Below are 25,759 nucleotides of genomic sequence, written 5' to 3'. Positions count from 1 at the left end.
CTTGAAACATTAAACATCTATTGTCAATGGACATTATAAACATATAGGGGAGGCACTTTGATCGGCATTTCCTACTTTCAGGAGTTATTCCCTAGAACAAAACTACTGCAGTTTAATAGGGGACACTTAGTCCTATCAAAATGAGGTGTAATTAGATAGTCTTCTGGCACATGTGTAAAAAATATTTTAAAGGATTCATAATATAAAAAAAAAATACGAAGACAAGATTGTGTTATAATAATAAAAATCCAAACTCTTCTTCTGAGTTTCTCCGTTCTGTCCCAAAAATTGTTGTTTGCAAGAACTGCGTAACCGCATTTTGGGAGTGGTTTGCGGAGCACCTGGAGTTTACAGGTTGGGAACCACTGTACTAGAGCATTGTAGTAATGTACTGTATAGTACATTGTAGGGAAACCTGTGAAAGCATGGTTTAGGCTTTCTAAAAGCACAATAAGCACACATGTACAGTCAGCACCATCTAATCGGGATACTGATATTCAGGATTGCTGCTAAAATGGGATACAACTCTGGGAGACGGTTCTTCCCAGTGCTATTTAAGTTGTTTAATTGGGATACAGTATTTCAAATGATGAACGGAGATCACTTTTTAGAGCAAGACAGGTTCACGTAGCACAGTGCAGTGAGTATGTGATTAAGCTGAGACTTGTATAAATTGCGTAAATCACGTTGAACTCTTGAAGAAGGTGCGATTTTTAATTTTGTGTAAGAATAAAAAATGAATTTTAAATGATGTAGTTAAGATTTAATCATAATGTGATGTGATTTTGTTCTTTTTCTTTTCGTTAAGAATCAAAAAAGTGTGACTAAAGGTCATCTCAACTGCCTCTCGTTTAATTGGGACAGCCGCTTATTCTGGATATTTTTCCTTCTCTCAGGATGTCCTGATATAGTGGAGCCGACTGTATTTAAGGCACAGATGGAGTGTGCTCTAAGGCCCACCTTTTCAGCTGCATTAGGCACAGCGGCTCACTAATAGCACTTAGAAAAAATTACAAATGTAAAATATTTTTAAAGCTGTAACACTGTATATAAACTTAATCAAATTGTTCTATATATATATACACATATATGAAATATACATATAATGCCGTTGCTCCCGCGGTCCACTCCATTTGGGAACCCCTGCTTTAAGTCCTTGGTTTACATTGCATTCCAGTTTTGCTTTTTAGTTATAAAACTTAGACATAACCTGTAATTAAAAAAACCCTTACAAATTACTAGCCCTTCCTTTATGTAATATCCTGTACGTTCTAGTGTTCCCCACCTCGCTTTCCTGCAATCAGCCTTGAATTTTCAGATGTCATTATTGCTGAAATAGTTTGTAAGCATTGCAAAATAAAGATCTAGCAGAAAGAACAGGAGAGAACACCCATCATAGGAAATGAAACAGTTAAGAAGTTAAATCTAAGGAACATGTCAATAAAGCAGCCGTGAAGCTAAACCTCATGAACAATCAGGAAGCTTGTGTGTAAGAATGCTGTCTATAGAAAGGTTTTTTTAACTCCCCTCACATGAACTCTGCTAAATTGGCAGCGTAGATGGTATTCATGAGACTGTAGGTATCTCCATTGCAAACAAACCACAGTCAAAGCATCAATGAGAGAGAGGGGGGTAGAGAGGGAGATGGAGAGAGAGAGTGAGGGAGGGAGAGGGAGACAGGGTGAGAGAGGGGGAGTGAGAGAGGGGGAGACCTGCCCATGGCACCATGCACTACAACACATAGACTTTCAGCTTTATCTTTAAAGATCACTTTGGTCCATTACCCAAAGGTGGTTTCAGGAACACATGTAGCTTTCATAACTTACATAAAATGCTCAATCAGAAATATAAGGTAAAACAATAAGAAACGTGTGTCTACTTAGACTCATCATTTTACCTTCATTATCCATATTTAAAACACGTTTGTGCTGAGTTTACACCACAATATCACTCTCGAAGCTTCAAGTACAAGTGAAGTCTGGAAAATGTTAGCAAAATGCCAAGGGGCTTGTGAGAATGCTGCATCCAGTTATACTAATGCGAGGTAAGGAAATAAGTGCTTACTCCTATAAGAAAGTAGAAGGGGAGCTGTTCATAACAGGTTTGCTAGGCAATTGATGCAAATAGGCAATTGGGGAGTGTTTGTAGTTGTGAACATTTAAGAGAATGTTTCAGTTTGGATAAAATCAGTAGGAAAAAGGCTTTTCCCAATTTCAAATGTGGTACCCATTTCCAAGTATAGCTTTGGAAGAGAAACTAGGGAATATTCATCCAAAAGTGGCAATTAGAGCATTTGGCAGCTAAGAATTAAGAAATCAATGAAATTGCCAATGAGCAGTCCTTTTAAAAACAGCTCTAAATTGCAGCTGTCTTTAATCCCCATGTCTGTGTTCAGAGACATGCTGCTGGTGGGCACAGTGGATTTCAGGTCAATCCTTCATTCCGTGTTGCAGCTCTCTTTAATCCCCATGTCTGTGTTCACAGAGAGACATGCTGCTGGTGGGCACAGTGGATTTCAGGTCAATCCTTCATTCCGTATTGCAGCTCTCTTTAATCCCCATGTCTGTGTTCACAGAGAGACATGCTGCTGGTGGGCACAGTGGATTTCAGGTCAATCCTTCATTCCGTATTGCAGCTCTCTTTAATCCCCATGTCTGTGTTCACAGAGAGACATGCTGCTGGTGTGCGCACTGGATTTCAGGTCAATCCTTCATTCCGTCTTGTTTAAAGGGTCTTTCGGAATCAAGTGAAGGCCCCCATACTCCACCTGTTCATGTAGCACAGGCTGCACTGGATCACATATTGTAAAAAGCACTTCACATGCCTGTGTGCAGAATGCTGCAGCACGCTGGTAACACAGAGTTGTGTTTTTACTGAAAAATCTAAACTAAGGGCTTTATGGCAAGGTTTGTGCCTTCTGAGAAGGTAGGTACTGTAGGTGCAAGGAGGGTTTTATCTGACCCTTAATCGCACCGTAGTCACTTCTAGCTGTGTGTTTTATGTAAACCACTGAAGTTGTTTTTATCATACTGCACCGCTGAGCTTATTTAGTCTGGAATGATTGAATGGGTTGCATTACTTTAGCATGGCAGAATTATGACAGGTGTTTACATAATGGACCTGAAGGCATTTCAGCACACCCCTCCCACATGAGCAAACTAGTTGACAGATGTATGCTTTTTTGTAACAGGCAGAGGCAATCTAAATAAATTTCACAAAAGCCTTTATCTGTGTTTCAGTTTCTCTGCTTGTCATTATTAGATGATTAACTGATTAAGAAAGGAATCAGGCTCTCTGTCCATTCCAGTCAATACTCCAGACCGAGTTATTTATTTAGCTGGGGGGGGGGGGGGATGTAAGCATCTGTCTGCTCATGGTAATGAAAATTGACAATTTTTGGAATCCTGGGGGCTGGGGGGTAAGACGATCCCTGGATCGTGTGTATTATATTACACATACACTATATTATATACAGAAGATATCTGTGCTAGTGCCTGGCCCAGGGTAGAAAGCTACCAGCTCTCTTGAGCCCCGCTGGCATGCCCGGTGTCATGCGGGTCGGCTCTGATTTTCACACTGCTTTTTGAAGAAGCAGGGTCGACCTGGGTGACAGAAGCAAGTACACAATGCAGGTACGCAATGCCCTGGAAGCAGCAGCGGTCACATGACCACCCTTTCATCAGCTTCTCTGAGGTGGGTTGCTGCCGACCCGGGTACGACCCAGATTCGTGGTTTCACACTACGTGGGATTGTGACCCGGGTAGGAGTCCCAGTGTGAAAGGGGCTTTACACAGAAGGCTTTGTACTGGGAGAGATGGGGGGCTTTGTTCCAGTCGCAATATTGTACCTTACATTAGTCCAAAACCCAATTGAAAGCTGGTTACTCATCCATGGAACTGTCAAAACAATAAACCTGGGAATTCACGCGTTTATTTTTTGTAAGCCATTTTCACTGACCGCATTTGAAAACATGAGCGTGACTCCAAGCCAGCATCAGTAATAGTACCTTCGACCAAACAGTTACATCCCAAGTACAATACTTTAATTAGAAATCCTAGCCAACACTTTTCCTTACAGAAGACCTATGATAAGCACAACCACCCCCCTCTTTCTTAGACCTGGATCCCTGCCCTGCCACTGGTATAACTTGCTCTACTATCTCAGTTTATGTAAATCTTTCACTGCAATCTCTATTTGTACTGCTAAAGTATACACTCTGCTGAGTAGGGTCTGATGCTATCTCCCTGTTGGGTTTGTTCCAACCAAAGAGACTGCATGACAGTTTCATGCATGTACAGTAAGTGCTAAGAGCTGCACTGCCTGGCACTTTATCATTCATAAAATAAAATATTGAGTAAAAGTTCAAACATTACACATTTGATTTAGTTTTTTATGGTGATAACGAGGGGCATACAGTTACATTTTTGTTGTTTTGCTGGTTAGTTCCAAAAAATCTCCTTTCAGATGTAAAAACACATTACCTTCCTGAACTTGACATGTGCTTTCCAAGCGAAACAGGAAAAGGGGGTTTCGGAGCCCCTAGCAAAATAAAAATTTGCAGTAAAGTACCATTTTTGCTTTTTAACTTCCCCTCCGGTGAGGTACATTTCAAGAAAGTCGACTGAATGTTCATGTAACCTTTGGTCTGTTGATACTAGACCACACTGTTAGGGAACTGATTGTTAGCAGATGGCCTATTGTAGTATTACAAAGAAAAAGAGCAGTTCGTGGTTTTGGAGTGTGCAAAAGACTCGGCACAAAGCAAGACAAGCACTCCAGTTTCCAGTTCTGGCTCGTGAACGTGTTGAGAAAACCAGATCAGCTCGGGGCTGCCAATCCCTGCTCCCGCTTTTTAAAAGTTTCACAAGACTGCAATGTTTTGGTCTGTCTGTTTTATTCCATATATATGCACATAAAACAAACTGCCTGCTTCTGTGGATAGCATTGTTATGGTTTATGAGCTTTTACCCTTCACATTAAACATAACCGTAAAACAATTGTATTATGTTAAAGATGCATTAAGTATTTTAGAGTCCGTACTAAGTGAAGTTGATTTGCTAAACAGACAACTTAATTGTCTTTACTGGTAATTAATGGTCTTATGTAAACCAGTGGCTTTTTTTTTTTTTTTTTTAAATGTCATGGTACAGAATAACATTACAGTTTACTCTTTACCATTACTGATTGTTTTTTGCAGTAAACCTAACCATTTGCATGAACAGCAATTATTTTCTGTAATGAGAAAGTTTCTGTGTTCTTGTTGCACTTAGTGATCCTTATCGGGTGTCTTGATAGTACAAGTCCATGTTTCACAATTCACCTAAACACCCAATCATTAACCTCCTAGTCTAGTAAAGGTAACCATGTGGCCCAGTACTTACAGACTTTTGTGTTTTGTTTGGATGCAGGGCTGTATGACAAATGCTCCCATACCTCCAGTGACCGAGGATGGCTTCTTGGAATACAGGCAGTCAGCGAGCAGGGAAACAGGGACCCACGCTTCTTCTTTTCCATGAAAACAGACCGAGCCAGGAAGGCAACCATCATCACTGCCAACCAGAGGTACCTTCCCAACCAGTGGACCCACCTATCGGTGACCTACAGTGGGCATCAGATGAAGCTCTTTGTGAATGGGGCCCAGGTGGCTGTGAGTCGGGAACAAGTAGGGGAAATATTCAGCCCTTTGACCAAAAAATGTAAAGTCCTCCTAATCGGAGGGAATGCTTTGAATCATAACTACAGGGGCTACCTGGAGTATCTGAATCTCTGGAAGACAGCACGGACCCACAAGGAGATAGCTGCGGATATGAAGAGTCGCATCAGGGAGCAAATGGATGATCTACCTGAACTCATTCATCAGGAGAACTTCCAAAAAATAGCCAACAAGTGGGTGAACGTCAAAGATGGAGGCTATCCGTGGGCAGAGGAGAGTTGCGTGAGCAGCGGGATGTTGGATACCACCCTAGAGCCCCCCATGTGCGGGCAGACCATCTGTGACAACGTGGAGGTAATCACCAACTACAACAAGTTCTGGAGCTTCCGCAAGCACAAGGTGGTCCGCTACCAGGTTGTGAACGTGTACGACGATGAGCAGCAGAGGCCGACCGTCACCAAGCAGCAGATCGACCTGCAGCACCAGCACCTGGTCACTGCCTTCAGCAAGCACAACATCACCTGGGAGCTCAGCGTCTTGAACATCAGGAACTCCTCCCTGAGGAAGCGTCTCATTCTGGCCAACTGTGACATCAGCAAAATCGGGGACGAGAATTGCGACCCGGAGTGCAACCACACACTGACGGGATTTGATGGAGGGGATTGCAAAAGGCAGTGGTACATGCGCTACTCCAAGAAGTCTGGCAATGGGGTGTGCGACATGGAGTGCAATGTGGAGCCACATAATTACGATGGGGGGGACTGCTGCAATCCCAACATCACAGACGTCACCAAGACCTGCTTTAACCCCATGTCCCATCTCAGGTATAGTTCCAGTTTGTATATTCCAGCTCTTATATTTAAAAAAAGCTTAGTACTAAGTGTAACTTGAATAGCTACAACGGCTAGGGATATAATGTGTAGAAATTTAAGAACCAGAGAGGCCTTATGTAAATGATGGTAACTACTGGGTATGTCTTTACTGCATTCATTTAAAAAAGACTGCTTCTCTTAATACAGTATGAGTATAATGTAAGAAACCTAGGCTTGAGTGTTGATTTTCTGTATTTTCCCTCCAACATCAGGTTCTAATATGTTACACAGTCTGCACTTATAAAACACAAACCAATGAAGAGGAATGGGTATTTATTGAACTGATATAATGCAACATGATGACTTTTTAGTAAAGCGGTGTTTAACTCAATTCGTATAATTGCAGTAGTCTTTCACAGCAAAGCTGCTCTTTTTAAATACAAACAAGCAAAGCAAAATATTAAAGAATGACTGGAGCTCCGTGCAGACACAATGCACACTAGGACAAGACATGATTCCAGTAAGAGTAATAGCAACCTCAGAACAATTCCATGTCCCATGTGTGTCTAAGTGAAGACTAGACAGTGCAGGCGTGTCAATGCACTTCTCCCCTGACGAACGCTGTTTACAATCACAGAGGAGTCAGTCAGTGTTGCAAGGGTGATTAAAAGTCATTCTTGTGGCTTGCTGGCATGCATCGGCAGTGGTAGGTGTTGGCTCTCTGTGGTCCGCAGAAAGGCCAGTTTGCTAGAATAGGAATACACTTACCAACTACCCCCCACCTCCCCCATGGAATTCATTTTGATGCAAATAGTGCAGGAGTATTATATAAATGATATAACTTGATAAAACATGTAATGCTTAAGTTGGGCATGTTGAAGCTTAAAATGAAAAATTTAATTGCAGCTGTAGTGAGGACTGGCAAGAGTATTCGACCTCTCTCTCTTTCTCTGTGGTTGATATAATTGTAGTTGATATAAACAAGGTGAAAGAAAGTTTTCATCTGCCATTTGAAGGAAGTGTTGAATTGCTGATGGTAGTGCCGATGGGTAACATGTTAACAGTGCACCACAGTGTTCTTGAGCTACAGTGACTCTGGCACTGAGCTGGGGCTCCTTGGCTCTTGAGCTACAGTGACTCTGGCACTGAGCTGGGGCTCCTTGGCTCTTGAGCTACAGTGACTCTGGCACTGAGCTGGGGCTCCTTGGCTCTTGAGCTACAGTGACTCTGGCACTGAGCTAGGGCTCCGCGGGTTAGGGGACCGCAGAGCAGTGGATGTTTCGGAGGGCTGTTTATTGTGAACTAGCTTGCGATGTCATGTGTTTGGTGGTTTTTGTACACACCAGTAGAACAGACTGCAGGATTCTGAACCCTGTTTTCTGGTTTGAACACTGCCCATGAGGTGGCGTCAAAGGGCTGATGTGGGGTATGAATGGAAATGGACGTGGGAAAGCAAGCGCTTTCTGTATGCATTACAAGAGTGTTTCCAGTTGGCATTCTATTAACAATTGAAAGTTGTGTTTACATTTCCCGCCAGTTTGTTTTGTTAGAGCTATTCCTCCAGCTTTTTAGTTGCTGTTATCTGTGCAGATTGCTATACAAAGCGAGTGTGTTGGAGTTCTACAGTGGTAGGTACATTTTCATTGCTTGGGTTTTAACATGTAACTTGTTGACTGTGGTTTATGAATTGAATCATTGATGCATTCTCATCCAAAATGAAAAAGGCAATTCAATCATTTACTTTAGAAAATGGCTTTGACAAATCAAGTGTTCAGGTTGATTTGGACCCCATGTCAATTTTGTTTTGTGTGAATCAATATACCATCAATTCAAAAACCATACACAACATTTACATAACAAGGACACCCAGCACAGCAAGCGCATTGTAAATAACGCATTTCTGATCTGTTACCCTATAGAACACATGGCACTCGTACATTATCAGTGGTTGTGCCACAAGGAGGCAGGTTCTGATTGCATTAGAGTGAAGTCATCAGAACCTACCGCAATGTGACCTGCAACATGTACATGCCTGGTGGTGTAGCTTTGTAATATGTCAGAGTGGGTTATGGTAGTGCAATAAAGCACTAGTACAATACAGTAGTGAAATACAAGCTAGAACTGTGAATGAATGGGGTGAGTGGGTGACAGAGGCTACCCATATAATATACTGTACAACCCTGGATAACCTGTGCCTTTCTAGTGTGGAACCATTCTTCCCATGTGTAGCAGGTTAAGAGTCTTGACACAAAGCCAGTATGATCAGCATCCCTTACCTTAGCTGCCTTGATAGTTGCATCACATGCTGAATGATAATGTTGGCTTTTAAAACACATGTGTTTTTTTATTTCTATTTTTTCTTATTACCTACAGAATCATTTTGATTTCATTTTTATTTTGTACTGTAGATTTCCAGCCAAGTCCAATAAGATATGCATTGTTAACAAAATGAATTATAACTATTACTAAAGAATGAGAGTATTTCTTGTTCCAGACAGGGTCTGTACACCCTCTCCTAGGATATATATATATATATATATATATATATATATATATATATATATATATATATATATATATATATATATATAATTTATTTATTATTATTATTATTATTATTATTATTTATTTCTTAGCAGACGCCCTTATCCAGGGCGACTTACAATTGTTACAAGATATCACATTATTTTTACATACAATTACCCATTTATACAGTTGGGTTTTTACTGGAGCAATTTAGGTAAAGTACCTTGCTCAAGGGTACAGCAGCAGTGTCCCATACCAGGGATTGAACCCACAACCCTTCGGTCAAGAGTCCAGAGCCCTAACCACTACGCCATATATATATATATATATATATATATATATATATATATATATATATATATATATATATATATATATATATATATATATATATATATATATATATATATATATATATATATATATATATATATATATATATATATATAAAATAATGTGTGTGTGTGTATGTAGGGTCCCCGAATGGGAATCAGAGATCACATGTTTGAATCCTGGTTGTGCGAGGCAGACGGTCTTCGCTGGGGACACCGGGGGGCGCTGCATTGGCTTTGGCACTCTCAGGGTTGGGGAAGTGGGATCCAGCTTAGACTGCTTCTCCACACTGCTCTGTGGCGACCCCTACAGGCCAGACGCAGAGTGAGCTTGGGGACAGAGATTTGCTTGACTGGTCTTTGTCCTCCAGAGGCCGGTAGCCTGCAGACATCCCCTCTCGAGTTCCTGGGTGTAAAAACACGCTGACTGGCCCGTGCGATTGGAGGACGCCCACTGAGCCTTGGGTCCCTGAGCTGTGTGGGGAATCGCCGCGGTGAAGGAGAAAAATAATAATAATTGGACATTCCAAATTGGGGGAAAATTGGGGGAGAAAAATAATTGGAGATTCTAAATATAAATAAATATATATAATATATACTGTCAACTCCACATATTTGCATACTGGATAACTGCATAAATCGCTTAATTGCATAGCATGCAGCTGGTCCCGTTTTTTAGTGCATCATTTTGTATGATTTATATGATATGATTAAATACATATCGGCTAAATGCATAATTCGCTTAATTGAATAAAGCTGCGCAATCCCAAAGTCCATTTTGGGTGCAGTTAAGGTAGAGCTTAGAGAGAACTAGGTTTTTGTTTGAATTTTGTATACAGTGTGTTTTGGTTTGCATTTAAAGGGCCAGTTGCCCTATTGCTGTGTTTTGGACTTTGAATAAAAGAACACTTATTCACTGCATATTACGTGTTAGTAGTCTGCCTACAACCCCGAAACCCCAGAAATTACGTGACTGCGTAAAGATAGCAGCCTAGCCAAAACAGCAGCCTAACAAAAATACAGTTCAAAGAATCAGAGAAAGTTTTCAGTATGAAACGTGACACACTGTCAAAATGAAAACATTACAAAGTTAGTATCGGGTATGACCTCCCTGAGCATTAACACAATCCTGGCAGCATTGACGCATAGACCTGATCAGCCTCTGGATAGACTGCTGTGGGATGTTCCGCCACTCTTCCTGTGCAGCTGCAGCTAGCTGGTGAAGGTTGACTGGTTGCGGTTCTCTCCTGTGGATGGCACTGGCAATTTGGTCCCACAGATGTTCTATTGGACTCAGGTCAGGAGAAAAAGCTGGCCATGGCAAGACCTCGACATTGTTTTCTTGAAGTTGTGCAATTGTAATCCTAGCACTGTGTGGTCTTGAATTGTCCTGCTGGAAAATCAACACTTCCGGATTGGCTTGCAGGAACGGAAAACTGTTGCCTCAAGGACTTCGTCAATGTATCGCTGAGCAGTAAGGTTGCCCTCAATCTGCACCAAAGGCGTTCTTGTGTTAAAGAAGATTCCTCCCCATATCATCACACTTCCACCTCCCCACTGGTTGGCTTGAACAACACAACAGTCAGCATAACGGTCCTGGGCCGGTGTGGTGACCCTCTGCCTTCCAGGACATGGCCTGTCCCTCACAGAGCCGGTTTCCGGGTTTCTATGGACTAGTCTGCTGATTGTTGAAGCAGAACATCTCATTCTCCGAGCAATTTCTCTCAAAGACATTCGCCTACAATCATGCCGATAGCAACCAGGTGATCTTCATTACTCAAGCGGGGCATGGTCAAATCTTTTGCTGTTCTTGAATTAATTAATTAAAATCATGTGTTTTCGAATGGCTATTTATACAGATTCTCAGATGAACTCATTTTGGCAATTTTAATTCAACTCAAATATGAAACACTGAGCACCTAGTGTTTTTATCCAAAGGAACAATATTACTCGAACAATCAACAAACCTATCTGCTCACTATTTAAAATGTAAACAACATTATGTATATGCCCAATGAACTATTGACGTAAGACTGTTGCATTTTGATTGTGCATCAGTATATATATAATACAGGGCTAACAATGGAACGTGAAACAAGCAATGTGATTGGTAGAGCGAGGTTCCACTTTCCCATTGGATGGATATGGTCAGTTGGAGCCTTGTTACATATTCGAAATCACTGCGCTGCCTCACAGAATTAAGTACCGGTAGCCATCATGTTTACAGTTACAGATGTACAGTAAAGCTATAAAACTGAGTGACCAATTGCCAGCAAAAATAATCCTAAAAGTAGTAAGCAGACAAATGCTGAAAAACAGAAAATACAAAAAAAGAAATAAATACAATTGCTGTCTTTATACTCACTCACCCCAACTTTGTCACTTTAAATATTGTATTTTTAGCTGTTTGTAAACAGAAAAACACAAAAAGACACTTCTGCACGTTATCCACCCCTCTCTGACACAGACCTTGAAAAATGACTGAAATCTGAGACGTCCTTTATTATTATTATTTTTCCCCCCATTCTGCTGAAACAGCATCTTGCACTCGCAGAAAAAAAATTCATTCAGTGCCGTCTCAACTCCGCCTCCTAGTGGACCTTTTCAATGGCAATGTGAAATTCAACACATCAATTCAACACAAGTAAAATCTATTTACTTTTGCATATTTAAATTAAATCCATTTACTCTGCTTAACTTAGTGTGTAGTTCAAAGTTATACATTGGACTACTTTTGTGGTCTCTTTATTGGCATAAGAATATTTAATAAAAAACATTTGCCCTAAAAATTACTTATGCTTTATTTATTTTTTTAATCCATTGTTTGACCTGGATTATAAATGCAATACGGACCTTCAGGGTGTCCGTATACATTGAATATATGGACGACTTGGGGGTTGGAGGCGTCCTTATATTTGACATATATGGACACCCTGTCAGGCCTATTGCATACACATATTATGTGTGTTTTGTGCTGTTGTAGCACAGTATTGCTTTTCTGTGTGTGTGTTTTGTGCTGTTGTTAGCACAGTGTTGCTTTGTTGATTTGAATTGAAATGAACACCCCCACTGCCTGTTCTTAATTGTGCTACCAGTACAAGCCAATGCTCCCCATGGTGGAGTGGTGGAATGGAATGCAGTTGTACAGTATTTCGTAAGTTCTAATAGGTCTAGTTATCTGGCATGGGACCCCAGTCTAATTCCACCTCTGAGCCTGTGTGACTCCAAGCTCCATGCCTTTGGGTTGCATCTGCTGGTTTCAGAATTCATTCTGGCAAACACAAAACCCATAGCTCCAAGACAAAAACAAATGGCTCTCTTGGTAGCTGTAGGGAAAGAAATAGACATTTCCATACAAATTGCTTGCATTTTTTCCCTTTTTTAGAAGTATTTAGTGCCTGTAAGAAGGTGACAGCTGGTAAGAATAGCCTGCATCTGTACTGAGATTGCGGTTCACTCTGTGCTTTGCTCATGTCACTTGTCATGCTCACAGATATGACTTGGAATGAGTCTAGCACTTCGTGTCACAGGGGGCGCTGTTACAGCATGTGTGTTGCCACAGTGGCACTGTGCATACTGCTGAGGACAGAGAAGCTGCAGCAGTTTCAGGTTTTGCTCGTCTCCTTCGTGATGGAGCGGTTGTAAAGGACGATGCTTTTGGTTGGAAGCGTATTGGGTTCTGATTGGCTGCCACAATGCTGCCCAAACATCAGGTTGTTTGAGCAGACCATTCAAATCTAATTGAGATTCCCCCATTATTACCTCTGCTTCTGAGTATCCGTTTACTGGTCTGACAAAATACAGTGCCCTGCAATACAAGCAGCTAAAACAATATTACACCAGAAATAAGTGGATAATCAAAGGGACAATCTGTTTCTTTCTGTCTGGTGATTCTATGCCCTGTGCCTTCCTTCTCTAATACAATTGTCAAATAATGATGGTCTGACACACAGTGGTTCAGCAGAATTGCACACACTTCTCAAAAGCAAATAAGTTGCAGTGAAAATGTCCTGTGCGCTGCGGGGCTTGGAGGGGCTCCAGGGCTTGTTCTTTCAAACAGGCTTGTTTACTATAGAAACTCCTTGCTTCAAAACGTCAAACTTTTTATAAGCAGTGTTTTCCGAGGAGCTGTAGATTTGGAAACAAACCAAAACCCATTAGAAGCATCTGTTAGAAGTTTACTCTGCACGGCCGTCTTCTAGTCGTGTCATGCATTAGAAAAGCAACAACAAGTTTGATCTATGCAGCATAGTAAAACAGCAGCATCAAATTAACATAGTCTTTTTTTATGTGAGAATATGCAGACTGGTAGAAGCACTCTGGACAAGTATTCAGGTTAAAAAGAAAGTAAAGCTAAACGAAGTAGATTAAAGTGTACACAAAGCTGGTGTTAGTAAATGGACGTCCGTCCATGGAGCTTAATTCATTGAAAATGTTGTAGCAACAAAATCCACTCATGAACCAGCAGTTCCTTTCACTGTAGCTCTCGGTGGTGCAGCTTCAAAGTAAACTTTTGATATTGCAGATTTGTAATTGTATTTTAAAGCATGACATTTTAAATCTGTTACAAGTCGAGGTAAAGAAAGTTCTCAGTTTACTTGCCTTGCCCTCCAGGACACTTACACTCCCAAGGTTATTTTACCTTAGCAGTGTCTTCGGGGTCAAGCATCTTACTGGATGCAAAGCTTGCCAGTCATTAGGGAAAGCAGCTGGTTGGTTACTGGCAGGAAAAGGGGCGGGAACATGCTCTCCCAGGTGAAATGAAAGCAAGGCGTCCAAACCAACATTTATTTTACCCAGTGTAACACCAGATATCATGTTTTAAAATGAAAATACATGTCTGCGAACACATAGATCAAAACATCTTTCAAAACTGCTTGCTTGAGTGAATGGGTGTACATGGCGTGGAGAATGTATGGAGTTATTGTGTGAGCTACAATCACTCCAACACAACTGGAAAGCGATCCATTGAAGGAGGTTTTGCTGGGGAGGCTCAGTGTTGTCCCTAGTAAATGCAGCTCTGAGCAACCCCCATACTTGCCAGGAATCTGAGAAGGACTGGCTGCATTGGCAGAGAACAGAGAGACGGAAAGCAAAGCAATGAAACATCAGAGTGTGAATATGAAGCTAATATTGCAAAGGATGCAGGATGCAGGAGGGTCAGAGAGCAAAGGCCTCCCGCGATGTCACAAGCTGTGAGATCTACTGCTCGCTGTCTCATCACTCCAATGCTGCTGCCCTGCGACACAAAATAGATTTAAAAAAAAACAAACCCTGGGATGTTTCTATGAAGGTCACGACCCTTACCCCTAACTGCTTAATTCTGCCAGCACAAAGTCATAACTATCTTCTTTTCTCTCCCCTTAATGTTGATTAGTCCTGTTTAAAGTATTCGTTGGTGTCTTTTGGGAACCATTGTTTTTGCTGTCTGTCATCCTGCACATTTCCCTTTGGCTTTTTTTGCTGTAATTACAGATTAATTGCATGTCGTCGGGGTGGTCGTTCTGTTGCCGTTATGTTGCCGGGGTGTTGCCCAGGGTGGTCACACGAGGCGGCAAGCCGGCAACATCTGTCGCCCCTTGTTGCCGTTGACAAAAGTCGCCCGTGTGACCAGGCCTTTAGTGATACAACAGCACAAATAAGCCATGTCAGTGAAGGGAAAGTTAAAGATAGATTTGCAGGCTAACTGGTTGAAGATTTACCCATGGCTGGAATTTAATAACAACAGTGGTCAAATGAGTTGTTCGGTCTGCGCAACTATAGTTTGCTAACCGCTGTTACAAAACCTGTACAAGCAATGCAGCTTTGAAAAAAAAAAAATCGAAATAGAAACTTCGTCAGGCAATGGAGAGTGCTCTGCATCACAGTGATGAACAGCTGGATCTACATAATGTTAGATGTTTACATTTGATAGACTTTATAATTTCACAGTCCTTGAAATGTACAATTGCAAAGGTTTACAGTTTTGTTATGGTGCATTGCTGGACACTCGATTCAGGAAAAAAAACAGCATGCTGTTTAAGTATACACCCCTTTCGTGAAAGCACATGCTTTACTAGTTAAAAAGCAGAACTACGGAAGGTAGTGAGAATGTATTACACAAAAATAAATGCAAACAGAAATCAATGCACTTCTCAAGATTGTGTTTTGTTATCTCTCCTACTCGTTTCATAATCATGTCATAGCTACTTGTTCAGTTTTTTTTTCCTTTGGTGTAAGAATTTCAGCAAAACAATTATCTAACTATTGTGTGTTTTATTATTTTTCGTGTTGGTGTTTTGGGGGAATAACATTGAATTACAAAACAGCAACGGTCACTGAAATGTCTGTATAAATTAGCAATTTGTATACACTGAAGACATGAAAGGAATTAGAATGTGTATTGCCCGTTCTGTCACAATTCAATTTAACTCGACAACTGTAAATTGACATTATTATTATTATTATTATTATTATTATTATTATTATTATTGTCGGGGATGAATTGTTGTGCACCCATTGCTTACCTGAACATTAGGTAAATCCTAGAACACTTGGCTGCCACTTTAGACAGCTCTTCTTCCTTCTTTCTTTTTAAATGGTTTTGAGTTGGCATGGTTCTCGCAGATGGAAAAATTCACAGTGATACTTCCAGTGAACACGTGTGATTCAAAATATCTGGAAGTGCGGCCATACTGAGCTCAGTCTAACATAACAGTGCCCCTCCCTCTGTTTGCCCTTCATTAACCAATGATACAATATGTCTTTCTCGTGGCTAAGTGCTGGGAGGTGCACAGTAAAAACAATGGCAACAGTAATACATTATGATGAGTCATTTTCTCGCAGGATGAGATTAGACAGAATTAAATTGAATTGTGACAGAACGGGTCAGCTGACGCTGAGCAGGTTTGTGAATGGGTTGTAAATCAGATGTGCTTCTGCTGAGGGACACTGACAGCAATGACGGGAGGGCTTCCACACAACTTTTGCTGTAAAGTTTTTTAATTTTTTTATTTGAGAGGCACTGCAGCAAGCAGCTTGGGCACTGTGGCAGTTGCCGCCGGAGCTGTCGGTTATTTCACACCCTGCTATATATTAAACTTCAGAGTTGACAGACAGAAGGAGGCAGTCATGAATGAGAGAGAGAATGAATGTGTGTCAGTTCTGAAGGCCCGCACAGTCACTGTATGGTTATTTGTATTTGATTACTGTATGTCTGGAGTGCATTGCTCTAGGCTGCATAACACACATTTATTTTACATTCCTTGTTGATTGCGGAATCCTGCACAGAGAACAATGGATTTATATGAAAGCAGAGTTTATTTTGTTGGCTCTAAGCCCGCAACTACTTAGCATGCTAAAAAGCTATTTGGCTCTGGGCTTTACATTCATAGTAAGTGTCTGTTCTGTTTACCAGTGGTTTTCATTCAAAGCCAATGTGGAAAGATTTCTTTTAAATACTAATTGTGCTCATCTCTGCCTCCTTTCATGTGCTGCCCTGGCCTCTTCCCAGCTCAGATGTTTTGATTTCTATCTTCGATATCAGTTTGGGACGCAGTCTTGTTGTTTGGAGGGAGGGGGAGGGGGAGGGGGAGGGGGAGGGGGCTGTCTTAAAGTCTTGTTCCCCCTTCCCCCACAAAACAGACAGAACAGCAGCACACAAGGACAGGGCCTCGCTCGCATGGTAGTGTCTGTTTTGTAATACCCAGCAGGCACGTATGAGGCGCCGTTAGGGACATAATTCAAACTGACACCTCATACACTACACACTGAAATTGCATGCGGTACACACTGAAATCGCATACACTACACAGTGAAATCGCATACACTACATACTGAAATCTTGAAACCTCATACACTACATGGTGAAACCTCATACACCACATGGTGAAACCTCATACACCACATGGTGAAACCTCATACACCACATGGTGAAATCACATATACTACATACTGAAAATTCAAACAAGGTCAGTGACGTCAAATCATAAAATACTCCCGCGTCAGACAAAGGAGTTCATTTCAGTTGCACAGGTTGTCAGAATGGAGGGGTTGAGGTGTGCAGCGGCAGAGCTAATAGAACAAATTTTAACTAGACCTGGAATCATAAATACTCTTTCAAATGATTAATAATCACAGTGTATCTTATTCCAATTATTTAACATTAAGAAACAAAAACGACACAAATACAGTGCAGAACAGACATTTACTAATAGACAATGCTGACATATTTAATTACACATCTTTATATATATATTGTAACGTGCACGGGGGTAGGCAGCAGTAGGGCTGGTAGGTGACGTAATCACACACAAAAGACATTGTGTTTGTGTCGTTTTTGTTTCTTAATGTTAAATAATTGGAAGAAGAGACACTGTGATTATTAATTTCGTAAACTTGCAACGCTTTAAACATGTTATTCTTACTTCAATCAATATCATTGGTTAATAACCATTATACAATCCTCTCGAATTCACAAACTGTTTCTCATGTAACATTGTTCTACGCACCTAGGCTGTCTGTTTTTGAATCTCGCCTAAAAAGCCACTTATTTAAATTGCCTTTTTTTCTGCTGTTATTATAGTCTTTATTTCTAATTGTGTTAGTATTTTGTAGATCACTTTGTATATGTCATGGTTGTTTTAGTGTTATTTTATCTGTTTTTCCCTTATTTGTGAAGCGCTTTGAGATATTTGGTTATGAAAGGCACTTATTATTATTATTATTATTATTATTATTATTATTTATTTCTTAGCAGACGCCCTTATCCAGGGCGACCTTACAGTCGTAAACAAAAATACATTAAGAATCACAGTACAAGTATTAATACAATTAAGAGCAAGATAAAATACAATGACTTTGGTTCTAGCAAGTACAAGTATGACAAAATACGAGATAAAATCAAGATTATTATAATTGGTAGTATATATTATTATTGTTTATTTCCACAGACAGGTGCACCATTACCTGTTATTGTGCTGAAATGAAAAGTTCTTCAAAAGTAAACAGAAGCCACTGGCATTGTCAAAAGTGCAAAAGTACTATTCAACGACAACATAACTTTAAACAACACCTAGAAAAAAAAAACATCGTAAGACATTTAAAAACAATATATCTACAACAACTAAATCTCTATGAACCTGCTACACCATGTTTGTTTTATTATTGTCATTGTGTATTTTGTAGTTAAGGCTATCATAATGCATATGTAGGCTATATATTATATCGGCAAGTTTTAAAACAAGAAAATATTTACCTTTATATAAAAGATAACATTTCTAGAAGTGTAAAATCAATTTTCTAATCATGATAATGGTAACGGGTCCCAAGCACATTATTATAAACTTAAACACTGAGTGGTCCGGACCACTGTGATGGAGTGGTCCGAGCGGTCCGGACCACTGCGACGGAGTGGTCCGAGCGGTCCGGACCACTGTGACGGAGTGGTCCGGAGTGGTCTGAGCATGGCTCACAATCTTATTGGTAACTCTAATCTTGTGAAATGTCATAAGCAATATACAGTATACAATTGACATGCTTTAGTGTGCCAGCGTGGTGTGCTTCAGAACATTCAATGTGTGAAACATTTGTGAATTTACTGTATAAAATGTACAAATTGGTATGTTGTAAATGTTATTGGATCCTGTTGGTATCGAAACTCATGAAAGTAAAAACAAAAAAACATGTTAATTCTCTAACTTCTCTCTCTTATCTTTTCAGTATTGCAAGGTAGAACTGTAACCAGAATGATAGCATTTAACACATCTGTAGAACCGCAACATCTTACAATGCCGCAAACCACAGTGACTAATTCCTTTCTTTCTTTCTTTCTATACTAAAAACAGCTGTATTATTCTTTTTTGTTTTTTAAAACACGTGTGTGAGTGGGGCACCAAAATGGAGTACTTGAAAAGTGAACTACGGTATAAAAGAAAAGTGCATAAGCGTTAACAATAAAAAGAGAAAGACGAGGAACCAGCACTACAATTCTAAATAAAAAGACAAGTTCCTAGGTGCCCATGTAGTTGAAGGGTTAATGCCTTGTACATGGAAGGGATGGGTTAAGAGGTCAGTGAAGGACACTGTGGGAGTTTTGGGGCCAACACTTGTCTGCCTTTCTGGGAGTACAATGCCTAAGTGTGTGAGACTTTTTTTCTGCCCTAATTAACTTGTAGCTCTTGCCAGCAGTGATACGAACTAGTAAAATAAACTTTTATCCTTGCTATATGCTCAAATTCTTAACCACCCCATAGCCCCCTAGGCTTGTAAATCACACTACCAGAGGATGATAATCGCTTTACCTAATGGAGGATTTGAGAACAAAGCTTGCTTTTAGCACCTCTTGCTCAATGGTTTGACAGTGTTATAAAAACACTTTACATGAATATGCTGCTTTAGACACCCGCCACTGACCCTTATTGTGGCCACCTGCGCCTCAGCTTGTCAAAAGGAACCCCTATTAACAGTGCGTGGCCTCCTGGTAACCCCTGGTACTGCAGAACGTCTTTCCATGCTGTCATGAATGGGTGTTTTTATGAGGTAGCAGCATTGTGGGAACATGCATTCGCCTAGTTGTACCAAACTATAATGTTCACTGAAGTGCATATACTGTGTAGCAGTAAATCCTCAGTTAGTCTGAAGATAAAATTGCCTCACCTGTGGTTTTGGAACCTGTGGCAGGATGACAGAGGTTTGAGGCTCAGAGACAGTGGAAGGGGCAAAATAATGATCTTTATTAAACAAAAATAATCAAATAAACAGGCACAAGGGCCAACAAAAAGGTTCAAACAAAATACAGAAATGTAGGCTGGGCATTAGCCTTCACTACAGTTTCTTTTTCCAAAATTAAACAGCACAGCACACCAACAAACAAAACTCACCCAAAAACTCCTCTCTCTAACAAAGGGTTTCAGCTGCCCTTTTATAGTCTGTGGCTGGAGCCCAATTAACTAATAATTAACAATTAAACACTTAAGGCTCCAGCCACATTCTCACATGTATTTTGCAGGGAGGAATTTAACCCCCTCCCTGCCAATCCAAAACAAACCAAGAATCACAAAAACATAATGAAAACAGTAAAACTAACAATGACAACAAACACACATTTATAGGGGCGAGCTGGCACCCCATCACATCCCCCCCCCCCCTTGTGCGCAGCACACTTGGCCCCAACGGCCACCTCCCCCCTTTGTCCCAAAGTCCCGGACGAGGGGAAGCAAGTGGCCCATGGGGGCGGCCATGGTGGGAGGTCTTCCTTCTCCCATTGCTGAGGATGGGTCAGTCCATAGTCCGGCGCCCTCTTTGCGGGACGAGACCTGGCGAAAGGGGACCCAGGTGCATTGGATGGGGCATCGGGAGCACAGGCAGGCGACCAGCCAGCTGCAGCCCCAGGCAGAGGTGCGAGCCCAGGCGACAGTGCAGCGACGTCTGGGCACTCCTGTGCCTGGTGGTGCTGCGACCTGGGAGTCAGGCCCAGCGACCAAAGGTCCAGACATGGAGCCTGGGTGTCCGGGAGCCCAGGCCGAGGGATCCAACCCCCAGGCACCGTGCTGTGGCACAGGGGTGGTGGTCGGGGCTGTGGCCGGCAGCTCCCCTTTGTGAGGCTCCGGCCACAGTACTTCCTGCTGCCATTCAGGACTGGCAGCGACTCCAGGCGAAGCAGGACCCTCGGCGACCCCAGGCGAAGCAGGACCTTCGGCGACCCTAGGAGGAACAAAAACAGAGCAGCAGGCAACCCCAGGCGATACGAGGCAGGCATCCTTGGGCGTGGCCAACATTGCAGGAACCTCCGGCCAGGGTGGCAGTGGCCAGAGTTCCTCTTCTCTGTTGGCAGCAGGAGGTAGAGCCCGCTCCAGCTCCTCTGGTGGCGGAGGCGGGAACAGCAGCTCATCTCCTTCTGATGGCGGAGGCGGGAACAGCAGCTCATCTCCCTCTAATGGCGGAGGCGAGAACAGCAGCTCGTCTCCCTCTGGTGGCGGAGGCGGGAACAGCAGCTCGTCTCTCTCTGGTGGCGGACGCGGGAACAGCAGCTCGTCTCCTTCTGATGGCGGAGGCGGGAACAGCAGCTCGTCTCCCTCTGATGGCGGAGGCGAGAACAGCAGCTCGTCTCCCACTGGTGGCGGAGACGAGAACAGCAGCTCGTCTCCCTCTGGTGGCGGAGGCGAGAACGGCGATGCTGGTCCTTCCGGCGACAATGGACCCTCTGGCGACGCGGGACCCCCTGGCCCCTCTGGCGACGCGGGACCCCCTGGCCCCTCTGGCGACGCGGGACCAGCATCCCTAGGAGAAAGCACACCGAGAGTTTCTCTAGACGATGCGGGCAGGCAGGCAACCCCAGGCGATGCGAACAGGCAGGCAACCCCAGGCGATGCGGACAGGCAGGCACCCTTGGGCGGTGCTGTGCCTCTTAGCCGCCGGGCAGTTTGTCCCCGCGCTCCCTTCAGCAGCCGGTACAGAGGCTGGGAGGGACCTCCAGCATCTTCTGCTGGCGGTGGAGGGAGAGACAGCGCCCGCTATTCCCCCTCTGCTGGCGGTGGAGGGAGAGACAGTGCCCGCTGTTCCCCCTCTGCTGGCGGTGGAGGGAGAGACAGCTCCGGCTGTTCCCCCTCTGCTGGCGGTGGAGGGAGAGACAGCTCCGGCTGTTCCCCCTCTGCTGGCGGTGAAGGGAGAGACAGCTCCGGCTCCTCCCGCTCGGGCCGTGGACGCACCGACTCCTCCCGCTCGGGCCGTGGACGCACCGACTCCTCCCGCTCGGGCCGTGGACGCACCGACTCCTCCCGCTCGGGCTCCTCCCCCTCGGGCTGTGGACGTTCGGGCTCCTCCCTCTCGGGCTGTGGACGTTCGGGTTCCTCCCTCTCGGGCGACGGCAGCGGCTCCCCCTCTCTGGGCGACGGCAGCAGCTCCACCCCCTTTTCTTCAAGGAGGGGGATCTCCCCCATGTCTATCGCCAGGTATGCCAGGACCATGACGGCTATCTCCTGGAGGGACCCTGGGTGGTGCTCTCTCTCCCACTCCTCCCACCTCTCCCCATCTCGATACCACAGCGTGCTGAGGGCTGTGGGGAGGTCGTGGAAGAGGTCCGCTTCGGGGTGCACCAACCACTCCCAGATCTCCCGTGATGGTGGTGAAGGCGGTGGTGGTGGGGTGGCTGCCGACGACGGGGTTGGTAGCTGCTGCTTTCTTCGCTGCCTTTGTTTTTTCCCCATTCTGCGCACCGCCAAAAAACCTCCAAAAATCTCAACATTCAAAAATTCAAAATTCAAAAAAAAAATACTGCTCTGAGCCTCTAGGTGGCGCTATCCCGCTTCTGACACCACATGTGGCAGGATGACAGAGGTTTGAGGCTCAGAGACAGTGGAAGGGGCAAAATAATGATCTTTATTAAACAAAAATAATCAAATAAACAGGCACAAGGGCCAACAAAAAGGTTCAAACAAAATACAGAAATGTAGGCTGGGCATTAGCCTTCACTACAGTTTCTTTTTCGAAAATTAACCAGCACAGCACACCAACAAACAAAACTCACCCAAAAACTCCTCTCTCTAACAAAGGGTTTCAGCTGCCCTTTATAGTCTGTGGCTGGAGCCCAATTAACTAATAATTAACAATTAAACACTTAAGGCTCCAGCCACATTCTCACATGTATTTTGCAGGGAGGAATTTAACCCCCTCCCTGCCAATCCAAAACAAACCAAGAATCACAAAAACATAATGAAAACAGTAAAACTAACAATAACAACAAACACATATTTATAGGGGCGAGCTGGCACCCCATCACAGAACCTCTCAAAGTTAGAGATGCCATGTGTTACACATGCTACTGCTGATTTCTAACTTGCCAATTGAAATGACCCAAACTGATCCAAACGCTACAATGTATGAAGTGTATTCAGCTGCATGGTAGGTGTTAAGCCCTACTGCATTGACTACTTGAGGTGGAACAGTCTGAAGTTAAGTAGTAAATAGGAGGCTGTGTGGTCCGGTGATTAAAGAAAAGGGCTTGTAACCTGGAGGTCCCCGGTTCAAATCACGGCTCAGCTGTGTGACCCTGAGCAAGTCACTTAACCTCCCTGTGCTCTGTCTTTCCGGTGAGACGTAGTTGTATGTGACTCTGCAGCTGATGCATCGTTCACACACCCTAGTCTGTAAGTCACCTTGGATAAAGGCATCTGCTAAATAAACAAATCATAATTGTAATAAATGATTTAATAGCTATAGTGTAATAGTAGTTAAAGCTGTGCTACCTCATCTTTACATTGTTCAGATTTCACTTTCATTTCCTGATTTCAATATGCTTGTTGACTTTGTTATAAACATTGATATATGTTTCCTGAAAAATGTGTATTTTTTTAATTGGAAAAATCTGATTAGATGACAATTTGTTGGCACTTCTTTCCTGCCTGGACTAGCGGATATTAGTCATAGTTTAAGGCTGTATTGAGAATTCTTAGCAGATGTTAATGGACAGTGAACTTTTTTTCTTTTTGATGCACTCCCAATCAGTAAAATACAGACAAGGACAGAGGGAAGGAGACACTTCACACAGAGAGTGGTGAGGGGGTGGAATGGGTTACCTAGTCACACTGTTGAAGCTGAATCAATTGGATCCTTTAAGACCCTTGTTGTATGCATTGTACTGCCTATGCAGTAAGCAGTGAGTTTTGAGGTTGTTTTTTTTTGGTAAGGGCTGATGTTCTGTCACAGAACGAAAGCAGTTGTTTGGAGTTCTCTTTTCTTCAGGGAGATGTTCTGCTGGTTAAATCCAATTTAATGTTTGTTGGAGGATTCCAGCTTTAAGAAACACCAAGAGGCTGAATTAGATTTACAGTGTGTCAGCATAATAAAGGAGAACATTGCTGCCAGCACACTGCAACACTGCACAGGGAGCCTTGCAGCATGCCCCCCTGAGAGCTGATTGTATGGGTTTATAGGAATGTTATCGAGGTAAACAGATGCTGTCGTAATGATACTTTTAATATGCATTAGATATAGAAACTTCATCATGCTACTCTCCACACTGACTCAAGCTGCTGGTAAAGATGACTGCGTGCCTCCACAATGGTCTTTGTTCCGTGAGCTCTATTCCATAATGGTGTTTGTTCCGTGAGCTCCTCTATTCCACAATGGTCTTTGTTCTGTGAGCTCCTCTATTCCACAATGGTCTTTGTTCCGTGAGCTCCTCTATTCCGCAATGGCCTTTGTTCTGTGAGCTCCTCTATTCTACAATGGTCTTTGTTCCGTGATCTCCCCTATTCCACAATGGTCTTTGTTCCGTGAGCTCCTCTATTCCACAATGGTCTTTGTTCCGTGAGCTCCTCTATTCCACCAGCTCTTCTGTACAGAAGCCATGTTTTTCTCATGATGATACACTATACTAGCTTTGTGTGTTTTTGCAACAGTGCTGCTCGATTGTACTTAATTGAACTCGGATTGGGTTGGTCTGACCTACAGTCGTGCAGCTCTTATTAAAACAGGTCCCATTTTAATAGCAGCTTTCTGCTTGTTCTGTAGCTGACTTCATCTTTCTGAAAAACCCTCTTCTAATATTTTGCCTTAAAACTTGCTTCAAAATCACATGCTATGAATCAAGCACAGTATAGGTAACCTTGTGTATTTAATCTTCACCCAGTTTGTACCTGTCACTGCACATTTCAAGATTTCAAAATCTGTTACTGTTTTTCAAACCCCCTCCCTTTTTCAATAAAATAAGAAACCCAAGAGACTGTCTAGTGGACTGTGTTGTCCCAGTCGGGCAGGATTTCCGATCCCACCAATCTGACTAGTCAGCTGACCCGAGCGTCTCCTTCTACTAGACCAGTGGTGTTCAAGGGGAGGTTTAAAAGGGTTTGTGTTCCAGTGGTGTTCAGAGAGGTTTAAAAGGGTTTGTGTTCCAGTGGTGTTCAAGGGGAGGTTCAAAAGGGTTTGTGTTCCAGTGGTGTTCAGGGAGGTTTAAAAGGGTTTGTGTTCCAGTGGTGTTCAAGGGGAGGTTTAAAAGGGTTTGTGTTCCAGTGGTGTTCAAGGGGAGGTTTAAAAGGGTTTGTGTTCCAGTGGTGTTCAGGGAGTGTGACAGTCTGGCTCGCAGTGGTGTGGTGGATGACGTCACGGACCAGGAAGTAACTGACTCCAAACAGTGGATGGGCGGGTGAAACTGAGTGCAAAAGCACTCAGCGTATTTAATAACAAACAAACAAAATATTTAAACAAAATACAAACAAAAGGGCACGAGGGCCAAACGAATAAATAAACAAACAAGTAAGTGCCGTGCTGGATAATCCAGCACGTATTAGCAATTGTTTTTTAAATATTATTCCTTCTCTCCGCTCCCCGTACTCTCTACTCCAACACCCCAACATCAAGTGCAGAGAGGTTTATATACTCTGGCCGAGGGATTAACTAGTTGGTAATTATCTTATTATCCCCCGGCCAGAGTCTGCACGCGTTTGGTAAGGATGCATGAC

General features: G+C 42.8%; 1 protein-coding gene across 3 annotated transcripts in view; it reads left to right on the top strand.

Annotated features, from left to right (window-relative positions):
- Positions 1-25,759, top strand: part of LOC117973974 (pappalysin-1-like) — a 202,280-nt gene that overhangs the window by 11,188 nt on the left and 165,333 nt on the right. For all 3 annotated transcript variants that reach the window (XM_058987187.1, XM_058987186.1, XM_058987185.1), the window contains exon 2: positions 5,409-6,477. In XM_058987187.1, coding sequence (XP_058843170.1) covers positions 5,409-6,477 — 1,069 coding nt within the window. The remainder of the gene's footprint in view (positions 1-5,408; positions 6,478-25,759) is intronic.

The sequence above is a fragment of the Acipenser ruthenus genome, chromosome 15 (assembly GCF_902713425.1).
Source record: "Acipenser ruthenus chromosome 15, fAciRut3.2 maternal haplotype, whole genome shotgun sequence".
In the NCBI taxonomy this organism is placed as follows: domain Eukaryota; kingdom Metazoa; phylum Chordata; class Actinopteri; order Acipenseriformes; family Acipenseridae; genus Acipenser; species Acipenser ruthenus.
Note: the sequence above shows the minus strand (reverse complement) of the source record. Positions and strands in the feature narration are given on the sequence as shown.